The following is a 12010-nucleotide window of genomic DNA, read 5'->3' on the forward strand; positions in this document are numbered from 1 at the left end:
TCAACTCACCACGCTTTATAGAACTAACCTCTCTAGCTAAACTGAACAACGCCATTACTGCTTACACACACAAAACTCAGACAGAACTAACGCAGGTTTCATTACAGGCAAAAGATAAGCGGCGCGCGTTGATCGCTGATAAGATAAGACGAGTTTATACTAGAAGTAGTACCTGGAATACTGCCCTACGAACTAATAACACCAAAAAAAACGAAAAAACGATTAAATGCACTGTCAGTCAGGTATAGTATGTTTGTAAGGTGCTGGCCCTTAAACGAAAAAGACCCTCTGATTCTCTTAAGGTGGATGTAAAATACGTCTATTGCATTGTTTTATATGAACATCTATGTCTATGTATCCACGTATATATTATTGCTCCTGCATTATAAAGGATCTTTAGAGAAATTGGCAAGGTCTTCGGGTAAGTGCTGAGATCAAGTTTTACGATGCCGGAAAGTCATTGTCTACACGATCTCAGTGGCTCTAGGTGTAAAACAAAATTAGCGTTGACATTCTATAATATACATTGTTTGTATAGATTATATTTTGGATTTATCAAGAAAATATATACTCACGTAATTTATGAGAGAGGTCTGCTTCGATCAAAAGGCATCTACCCTTGTATTGTATGTCTTATCTAAGGTGCTTTTTGCTAAATTTTAACGTTTAAAGGCATTATCAATACCTATGTTACCGAACTATTTTAAGTAAATCAGCAGTAGCGGCTGTCCGTGGTTTGGTTCGATGTTTTTGAAATCATCATGTTTACAGACTCCAGCAGAAAATAACCACGGGGACTTCGTGATAAATTAATAACCAACTGCGATCGCAGATTCTATTTGCCCACAAGACTAGTGAGGAGCACTACCTTAATTTTGAATACTTCCTATGAAACTATAAGACTTATGAGGACCAAATTGTCACTTTCATAAATTTATATTTTTCTTATGAAGATACTGTGAACAGAGAAAACGGTTACGTAATTATGGAGGAAAATTAAATTTGAATGTTACAATGGTTCAAAATTGTATTTGGCTCGAGTTCACCTTCCTCCTAGTGAAGCGCTGGTAATGATCCTGGTATCTGGAGACGGCGTCATATTCCAGATGAAAAGGATGGCTAAATAAACTAATAACTGGAGCTACTACTGAATTGGTTAACCACAAAAAACAATGGTTTTAGTTATCTCACTTCTTTCAAATACACTCAAATAACAACACTATTCATGAATATCCGGGCCCGGGCGTCTGTTAGTACATTCCTGGTATGTACGACCTTGATTTTGAAGTAAGTACCGTTTCCATCTATAATAAGTATCGAGTGAACTTTTATCAACTTTTCTACGTAATTTTTATCAATATTAAGGCACTTATCAAATTATGAAACACTTACTTATCTGAAACAGCAACTGAATGCAATCAATTATACACTAATGAAAGCAATGACTTTCTAGATGCTTCTTTTGATGAAAAAAGCATATTGTAGTACTTCGGTGCTAATTTGAAACTGCTCCTGGGATTATAAAATTGTGTATAGCAAAATACTGTAATTAAGTATTGAGTTCGTACTTTATAGAGTCAGAAACTATTTGACCGATCATTATAAAAATGTGTATGTATGTGTATTTGTCCATGTAGAAGGTTTATATGCTATGCCCATTGATGTAACTTATCACCAGGCGGCGCTGAAAAATAAAACATTTATCAAAGCGCCTGCACATTTTAAACTGCAATTACGAGACAGTTACATAAATTAAATAGCTAAACACTATTTGAAGGCGTTACCTTTTGTATATTCGTCTGTATAAATTTCTGGTTGAACTTAAAGCTTGAGAGTTAGACTACTTTATAATAAAGTACATGTACGTGTACAATGGCTTTAAACATACACTTGTGACAGATTTTCTCGATCGTAACAACAAGGTAAACTCTACATCGGCGTTGGAAATATAATTCAATTGAACCAGACGTGCTCATACACGGGCAAAGCTTACGAAAAGCGTGTGAAGCCGCGGGAAACAGCTAGTATCTTGATAAAAATGTAGTAGAGATCACTTCTTGAAACCTAAGAATAACGAAGAAATTATTAACTGGCTGTTTCATTTTCAATTTATCATTCACTTTCTCCACCGAATCGTTGGTGATCATTGATAGCCGTCCTCTCCGTTTGAAAATTCTTTCAGCCATCATCTAAACTCTTACCCATTCGTATTCAATTCCATCACACATAGTGTTTGTCCATGCAATCCACAAATCTGTCGGTGAAATTCAATTGCTCTGACACCTTTAGCGCCAAGAAAAAAAACAACAGCTCGTACTTTACAGTCGGCGGTTTTCTCAACTGACGGGACATTTGAAATATGCATTAAAGATATGTAAAAACTATCGATTTTGCCGTGATTGCGTCTACGGCTTGCTAACATAAGGAGGTAGACAGAGCGCATGCGCGGGAAACCGACCGCCGCGCTGCAGCGGCAGAATTTAAAAACATTTATTATTGGATGTTTTTACTGAAGTAGTTTAGACATAAAATTTACCTTCACACCAATCGGACTAAATAAGACTAGTGCAGTAATTATTCTTGATGTTGGATGGTAATCCACGACGTACGAGTATCCATAGAAACATATGTGGTATAAAAATTAATAGAACTATTAAAAGTCTAAATTGCAAATATGATGTCAAAATTCCAAGTATACCTTCACGACATACCCACTCTTGGCAGACCAGAAAAGTCCTCATCTGGCGTAAGTTGGTGTGAGTTCTAGAAGTTGAAGTCACGCCCTTGTTACCTTCAATCTTCTATAATCTGGTTGTCAAGTTAATAAGTAATCGGTGCTATTGTATTTACTACAATACAATCTATATGTTTTTTTTTACCCGACAGGGATCCCTTCTGGATGGTTTATACCTTCCAGTTGAACCTACCACTGGGCACAGCAAAAAACCGATGTCACTTAAATCTGGGCAACCTTATGGATGTCCAGGTGCGGCACATCACTAACTGCAAATGTCGAGATTCTGGGGTGCAAGGGTAATTCGATAGTTCTAGTCTACTGCGGGAGATGACTGTTGGAGTTGGTGGAGTTTGTTCCCTAAGTATCAGAGATTCAGAGATCCTTGCTAGCCTCAACAAGGGTGTGCCACCCCCTGCATGCTTTGACTAATATAATAATAATAATAAATTTAACTTATTTATTTTCTCATTCTATTCTGCCACAAAAATGGTTGAATGCCACAGCCATTCTGACTAGAGAGGCTGGTTCAGAGCTGGCCTCCCCTTCTGCCGTGGGGGCATGACTTTAAGAATAGAGGCCTAATTCTTCTTCATGGATCTCGATAGGAGGCGACCTGTATTCCCTAATCTTAACCTTCCTGAATATTCTGTCACTTCGGAAGCAACGCTAAGGTTCTTATAGGACTAAGTGCAATTTATAAGCTTCTTGTCCTAAGAGAACAAAAAAAACTTATTTTTACCTGTAATAATGTACATATTACGAGTACATAACATGTCAATTATAAAGTAAACTTAAGAATATTTATTTTTAACTAAAGGTTTAAAACATTAGAAAATTTTAATATTATTCATTCACAATTTTGTAACAAAAACAGTACTGCAGATCTTTTCAGAGTTTGGTCTTCTAATTGAAAGAGAATCTAATACACTTCAACACTATTCCAGAAAAAAAGCATTGCAACGATAAAATGTTCCAGCTGCTGGAACTGTGAAACTAGTAGTACAGAAATAGAATCTTTACATTCTTTGCTTTATTCACTCCATTCATTTACTGTATTCATAAAACCCGGACTTGTTTGCAGAGAATTAAAAACAGGTATTGAACCTCATCTGTATTGAGTTTTGTTTTAGTTTGCTTCACTACAGCGACGTAAGGCAACGATTTTAGATTGAAAATTTATAAAAATGCACTATTAAACAATCCTGAGTTAAGGTGCGAATCATTGTAAGTCCTTCATAATTAACTAAAACGTGTGTTGGTTTCTAATAGATTATTGTATTGTGTTTAGATCAGAGATCTCAATCGAACTCGGCCGAAGAAAGTATTTCAACAACAAAATGAGGAGCCACTTCAAAAAAGTAAGTTTTTTCACTTCTTAACGTGCATTATTATTTAATGTCTGTACCATTATAAATTGCGAATACTAATACTGGTATACAAAGATACATCGGTATTGTATTTTGTAAGAAAACAAATAGTCATATTTAAAAAGTAATAATAAAACATATGTTTGAACTATAGACAACTTATTGATATGCTAATGCTGCATTGAAAACATGAGAGGCAACAGAAACATGTTTATGACAACATTTTGTGAAGTTCTTAGTATTAAAAACGGACACAGCCAAAATTTGAATGTGGTTACGCGGAATCCATCACCACAAACTTAAAGTCATGAGATTCATGCCGCGGCATCAAACTGTGATAGTGCCGTAATATTACACAAAAATGATGAACAATTATAAATTTTAATTAGGACTAATTAAAACATTGATAAAAGCATTGTACGTTCCTCACAGAGAACATTCCACAAGTTTGCCAAATCTTTTTAAAGCGAAGAGCTATGTTATTGAAAGACATGCTGTTTTCGTAAAAATAGATTTATAATAAAAGTATCTATCTACGGTACTACTTTTTATAATTAAAAAATGTGTACTTTTATACACAAAGCATCGCCGTGAAAGTTATTTTTTTAGCCTAAATTTAATATTGCTTCACGAGTATATGGGTCTAAATCTAGTACAGGCATCGGATTTGTTCCAAACCCTGCCATAGACTAATCAGAAGCATATAGGAATAGGATATAATAAATATAGGACACCGAATATCCCATCATATTTTAAAACATTCAAATAATAACACATTTTACAATAGTATCAAAGCATCGTTTCTGCTAATAAACTAATGTCCAACGGAATTGGATACAGATATACATTTCTGTATATTCTAAGTAATCCTTAAGAACTAATGCCCCCATTTAACCTATAATAATCAGAATCATAAAATATTTATTTCTTTGTAATCACACATTGCAATAAGATTAAAGAGCCATATAGGACGAATCATGTGCGTGGATCTGAGTTCTACATTAAACATTACTACATACTACATAAAGAGACAGAAAGAAAAAATAATAGCAATGAAAACAAATTTGAAATATATTTACAGTATTGGTTAACATAAATAAGTTCATACTAAGACTGCTAAAAAATAGTTGTAACCGCTCATAATTACATCTGCTGCCATAATTGATTAGCACTGCAGAAATACTTGTCTTCCTTTGTTTAGGATCAAAGAATTCTACACCAGTTATTATATAAAAATAAAAAAAACCCAAAAATCAAATTATATTAAAAAATTTAAAAATATAAACCAAAAAAAAAAACCACATTGAAAAAGAGCTCTTCTTATTGGAAAAACTATTTTCTATATAAAATAAAACTCCATGAAGAAAACTCACAATTGTTTAATAATTTTAATTTTCTCACCCGAGGCTTTTCGACATCTAAGATGCCACCGTGAGGTGACATATAAGAGGCATCTTAGATGTAGAAAAGCCTCGGGTGAGGAAATTAAAATTATTGGACAATTGTGAGTTTTCTTCTATAGAAAATAAAACCATAGTTGATTTAAATGAACTTTAAATGTGCTAAAAAGTATCAATTCAAAATAGATTCCATTAAAAGTTGTTTATAATAATTTACGTAGTGAAGGTTTAGCTTTGTAGATAATTAAATATTTGCATAGGCGAGGGTACACAGCTATATTTGCAGCTTTAACACAGTACTTGTGTGGATAGTGTCAGTCTGCAATTTGACATATTAAAATATACTCAGGACAGATTAGCAGCTCTCGTAATCAGCTCCTACCTTCACCAGCCAGATGACGGTCCGTTTTGTATATAAACTAAGTGAAACCTACAGACCTAAATGGGGGGGGGGGGGGGGTAATAATAGTAATGATTTAAAATGTAAATTTAAATTTCAGAGAAGGCAGACTCGTGTGGCAGACACCACACCTCTCTGGTTACCCCAAGACCAATCACGATTCAGAGTTCACATCTGAGGTCCCATTACTGCCTAGAGGAGCTGAGGCGACCCCAGTGTGATAGGGTGCTGAGGAGCGCCTCACAAGCCCAGGTGACAAACAGGGCTCCAGACACCAAGGGGGAGAACTGCGATGTCGCCTTCCTCAAAAAACTTCTGGCGATGAACAAGAAGGAGGAGCTGTTGTTGAACAAGAAGTTGGCTAAACTTCTGGCAGAAGAATTGAAAACACCTGAGGTCAGAACGGGCAAAGGTTGTAAAGGATGCACGTCGTTATCTGCTTTGTCAGTTTATAATAACCATGATAAAAGACTGTTGTTAATGGACAGTACAGTCCAGGGATCACCATCCAGGAACAGAAGAGTCCCATGTCCACCCCAGTTTGATGCAAATGGAAGAGTGATTTTCAACGACAGTGATGAAGAAGACACCGAAGATTTCAATCACAGATTGGAGCCCAAGGTTGAATTCACTTCTGCTGAATCGAAAACCTGGATCAACACCACCACAGTTATAAAAACAAAGTCTGATGTGTCTGGGAAAATGTGTTCTAAGAAAAATTCCCTGTCTGTGATCAACCAACGCCCTTCCTTGCAAACGAAGAGTTGTGGTAGAAAATGTGGAGAGGTTGAGGGGGATAGTTATCCTCGCAAATCCTTTTTCACGGCCAGTAATGCCTACCAAAACTACCAGAGTCAGAAGAGAAATACAGACCAGAGTGAGGTATTGGATAACATGGCAGCTCATTGTTGTGTGGCGGTTCCAACGAAACCTAGGAAGATGACAAAAAAAGTCTGGGATTTTAACAATATTCCAAAAAATAAGCCCGAAAACTCTTCACAATGTGGAAGGCACATATATACAGTTGGATTAAACACATTTCCCTGTTGTAAAGGTGATGGCACCTCCAAAATGATCAAAGAAGACAGAAATGGTAAATTGAAAAACAGCAGAACTCAAATTTTCTGTCATGGTGATGGACATACTAGACCAACTCGATGAGTGAATCGAGGAAGTGTATTTATTTATTATGTATGCTGTGAATAAAACTTCCATATAGTAAAACACTTGTGAAATTTGCAATAAAAAGTTATGAATGAAGCACTCACAAAGTGAAGTTTATGAATTGATCAAAAGAACTGGGTTATGAACAGATAGCTGAAGGTTCGTTATCTGTTTTCTATTGAACTTCCTTACACCCAATAACGGGAAATCCTCTTGAAATATAGATTCAGCCACTATATTTCTGCACTAAGAATAGTTTTTCAAAATTATCTCGTAATTAAAAGTCATCACCCATAAACCCAGTTATCTTTATGTTTATATTTTTAGTTTTTAATGACTTCTGGAATATTTAGGGGTAGTAATTATTTTTATTAAACTCATATTAAAGCGTTATTAACAGATTTAATTATTGAAAACTTCAAAAGGCTGCTTATTAAAGAAATGGAAATATTACTACAGTAATTATATGCTAACTAATGCAGTACAAGTAATTTAACCTATTTTTTAAATTTGTTTCCCAATCTTTGCCACACACTTCGTTATCAGTTGAGGTAATAGGACACGTTCCTCGAAACCTCTCATTAACAGTTTTGGAAAGTACAAGTAATTTTTGCGGGTGATAAGAAGTTACGAGAAGTGTAAGATAGTGTCTGATAGGTGTGTTCGTTTAAAAGGATATAATTAACTGATTTCCACCATTCGTATTTCTTCACGGCCGTAAAGAACAATGAAATGTAAGTAACTATATATTACTATTATGATTTCTTTCTCATTATTTTATTATTGAATAACAATTCAAATTAAAATAAATTGATTAGTAAAGCACAGATGTGTAGCTCTGAATAAAAAAACTAGTTACTTGGAAAGTAAACAGGTTTTAAAATCATGGGAAAATAATATATGACTAGGACTCTGCTTATTCTTCCTGCAACTGGATGAGCAAACATTATAAACTCGATTTTTAATTTGGTTTGCAATAAAATGGTGGAGCAATTATTTTGTATCGATAAATAATCTGCTTATTGAATTTTATAAATTAATAGTAGTCTTAGTAAGGGAATGATAAATTAAAAACCCTGATAATTTACACTAGATTGAATATAATGAAATTTTATATTTCATAAACTTACTGTCATGGTTATACTTTTTATATGGAGGCAGCTCTTTTACACTACTAATCGTTCACTTAACGACCCTTTCCAAAACATTTGCAAACGACAGACGGTCTTTTACTCTACGTGACAAAGACTCTATTTTTATATTTGCAATTTTCTTAACGGGTCTTTTACACTAATAATAGTTGACTCGATGACCCTTTTTCAAAAAATTAACAACTGAAAGTGGGTCTTTTTACTCTACGAAGCGTGTGGCAACGACCCAACTTATTAAGAAAACTAAGAGTGTTTTTGTAACAACAACCCCATGGAAATAAGGACTCAACTACAAATGGGTTCGTTAAGGCAATGAACCTTTTTGCATCTATTATCTAATTCATCCAATTGAGCAGTTTACACTACGAAATTTTGTATCAATAGTGCAAATACTGTATATATTAAAAGTAGAAAAAGGTTCGTAGAATCAATGACCTGTTTTCAGAATAAGTTGAAATATACCCATTTAAGAATAGTTTATGCAAATGCCTATAATGAACTGAAACAAAAAAGACATCCTAGATCGATTACTCAACTGATCATGTCTCAACGCTCCTCCGCCCCAAACAAGCGCAAATAACGGGTCGATTAGTCAACTCCTAGCCAGGAAGGCATGAAGGCGCTGTTGCTATACCGAGTTTTATCCATAACATATAAGATTTTGTGTACGTATTATGTGTAAATATGTTCTTTGTGATACATGTATATAATTGAACCAGATTTTGAGTCCAATAATGATTGTATTCAAATAAAACGACATATTTTTGGGACCTACAATTTGTGTTATGATTCTCATTTCTTGTTTTTATAAGAAAATGTGCACTTAAATATTATTTCATTAATATTTTCTAAATATATTTCACACAGTTACATAACTTGGAAAAGTGTATCATTCATATTTCCACTCTTATTGGAACGTCGAGGTTTCTAACTATTATTAAATGGTTAATCAAGCATTAGCCAACGTTTCAATTCAATTTTAAAATGAATTATAAATGTGATGTTTATTACTCAAAACATACGTTATGAAGGACTTTATTTGCAGAGTGTTAACGAATCCATTCACTTGAGATGGTGGAAACATTTAATTCCTTTATGTATATCTGACCGCACAATATCTCGAGAAAGAACTGACTTATATATGGTTACTGACTCATAGCGATCATTTTCACATTGCTATTACAGAGTAATCGTAATAGCAACAAATAAAAACCGCAGAATAAATAAATATATGTTTAAACAAACTGATTACAGTCATGTGGCATTATAAAATAGTAACACATGTACCCTTTGTATCAACATGATATTTCGAATAAGGTTTCAAATTAAAATTTCAAATTTAATATGGTACATTTCTACATATACACGAATAAGCTCTACTATGGCGCATGTTTACGCATTTTTTTCGGTTAAGCGTAATCTCTCAGTAGGCTGGCATAATTTCTCTTCTGTCTGCCAGGAGGATGTTCAATTTCTTTTTGCATGATTGTCTACATCCCTGACTGCAGGATGTCTCAAGAATGAAATGATATATAAGGCTTGAAATGTATCATGCAACTTCAAGAATGAAATGATCTATAAGACTTGAAATGTATCATGCAACTTCAAGAATGAAATGATCTATAAGACTTGAAATGTATCATGCAACTTCAAGAATGAAATGATCCATGATGCTTGAAATGTAGCATTCAACTTCAAGAATGAAATGATCTGTAAGACTTGAAATGTATCATGCAACTTCAAGAATGAAATGATCTGTAAGACTTGAAATGTATCATGCAACTTCAAGAGTAAAATGGTCTGTAAGACTTGAAATGTATCATGCAACTTCAAGAATGAAATGATCTGTAAGTCTTGAAATGTATCATGCAACTTCAAGAATGAAATATATCTGTAAGACTTGAAATGTATCATGCAACTTCAAAATGAAATGATCTTTAAGACTTGAAATGTACCATGCAACTTCAAGAATGAAATGATCTATAAGACTTGAAATGTACCATGCAACTTCAAGAATGAAATGATCTATAAGACTTGAAATGTATCATGCAACTTCAAGAATGAAATGATCTGTACAAACTTGAAATGTATCATGCAACTTCAAGAATGAAATGATCTATGAGGCTTGAAATGTACCATGCAACTTCAAGAATGAAATGATCTATAAGACTTGAAATGTACCATGCAACTTCAAGAATGAAATGATCTATAAGACTTGAAATGTACCATGCAACTTCAAGAATGAAATGATCTATAAGACTTGAAATGTACCATGCAACTTCAAGAATGAAATGATCTATAAGACTTGAAATGTACCATGCAACTTCAAGAATGAAATGATCTATAAGACTTGAAATGTACCATGCAACTTCAAGAATGAAATGAGAATGAAAAATGATCTATAAGACTTGAAATGTACCATGCAACTTCAGCAAAGGCTGTAGCTAACGTTACAAGTGGTGCTGCTTACTTCTATCTTGTAATAATATTAAGTTGTACTTTATAATTATTGCAATGATGTATAATCATGGAACATAGAAATTGGCTAATTTAAATTAAATAGTACACACTAAACACGTAATATAGTAAGTAATGCTCAATGTATTTATACACAGGTTGTATCCCGTAAATCTCCGGACGAAAGGTATACCATGTTATTGCTCAGGTTAAAAAAAAAAACATATTTCACTATGAACATGGGTCTCCGATGCTTAGTTTTCCCATCTGTTTGTCTGCATGCGTTTTATTAAAAATTAATATATTAAAAAGTAATTTATTAAATTATACCAAATTTGACTTAAACGTTTATGATAACAAGGCCAGTTACTGACAAAAATATTATGAAATTATCTTAAGTATTTTCAAAATGGCAGCCATAAAAACTTTTTAACTTTGAATATCTTAAAAACCACCAGCTTTTCTCAAGTACAACCAGAATAACAGTTTTCAGAGAATATTATCACAAATCTAATGACACCAAAATGATTTAAATCGAATAATAAATAAATGATTTAGAACAGATTTACTGTGACAAGACATGACCTAAGTTGAGAGCTGCGGTATATTTAAGTTTTGTATTGTTGGCTATTCGCTGAGAACCTCAGTATGGACCATGTATTGTGACAGTAAATTTGATAATATCTTGACCTGAGAAATATCGTGATATAACCTTTGTTCAGAGACATACGGGACACCCTGTATGCGCATTAAATTAAGTCTTGCTACTGAGAAATAATTGATGATATTACAACTGCAACATACTCGTAAATATTCACGTTTTTAAACCTGAGAAGGAAATGTCACAGATAAGATTTGACAGTTCTATTGTTGGCTTCTCCCCAGGAAGGTTCACTTCTGGTTGTTTATACCTTCCAGTTGAACCTACGCTGGATACAGCAAAAACCGATGTCACTTAAATCTGGGAAACCCTATGGATGTCCAGGAGCAGCAAATCACTAAGAGCAAATAACGAGATATTTGGGGTGCAAGGATAATCGATAGGTCTAGTCTACTGATTTCTTGTTTCACTGAACGATGGCAAATGTCCGGAAAAAGTACAGTTATACTTTGCACAGTATATATTAAAATTAACAACCATTCCAAAGATACATTTTAAAAGCTAGACACGAATAAATTGAAAATAGTGTGGTGTTATTTAAATTGTGTTCTTTGTACAAGGTAGTTTATAGACGAGTACTTAATTTCATTATATTTGATTTGTTACATTTTAAGTGAATTACGTTGATGTTAATGAGATTTTCAAGTAACGGTAAATGCAAATTAATTACTAA

At 33.8% G+C, this 12010-nt stretch overlaps 1 protein-coding gene across 1 annotated transcript; it reads left to right on the forward strand.

Moving 5' to 3' along the window:
• The first annotated feature begins 2628 nt into the window (after positions 1 to 2628).
• Positions 2629 to 7146, forward strand: LOC124358611. Its single transcript, XM_046810915.1, has 3 exons — positions 2629 to 2746; positions 4026 to 4095; positions 6005 to 7146. The coding sequence occupies exons 1-3, from the start codon at positions 2675 to 2677 to the stop codon at positions 7063 to 7065; spliced, it is 1203 nt and encodes a 400-aa protein (XP_046666871.1). The 5' UTR covers positions 2629 to 2674; the 3' UTR covers positions 7066 to 7146.
• Positions 7147 to 12010: the final 4864 nt, after the last annotated feature.

This window comes from Homalodisca vitripennis, chromosome 3, assembly GCF_021130785.1.
Source record: "Homalodisca vitripennis isolate AUS2020 chromosome 3, UT_GWSS_2.1, whole genome shotgun sequence".
In the NCBI taxonomy this organism is placed as follows: Eukaryota; Metazoa; Arthropoda; class Insecta; order Hemiptera; family Cicadellidae; genus Homalodisca; species Homalodisca vitripennis.

What these genes read in the sequence shown, in the direction of transcription:
- LOC124358611 (XM_046810915.1), top strand. Translation starts at nt 2,675, where the DNA reads ATGATGTCAAAATTCCAAGTATACCTTCACGACATACCCACTCTTGGC. An exon ending in CAGAAAAGTCCTCATCTGGC is followed by an intron (nt 2,747 to 4,025) that starts GTAAGTTGGTGT and finishes TATTGTGTTTAG; the next exon opens with ATCAGAGATCTCAATCGAAC. An exon ending in TGAGGAGCCACTTCAAAAAA is followed by an intron (nt 4,096 to 6,004) that starts GTAAGTTTTTTC and finishes TTTAAATTTCAG; the next exon opens with AGAAGGCAGACTCGTGTGGC.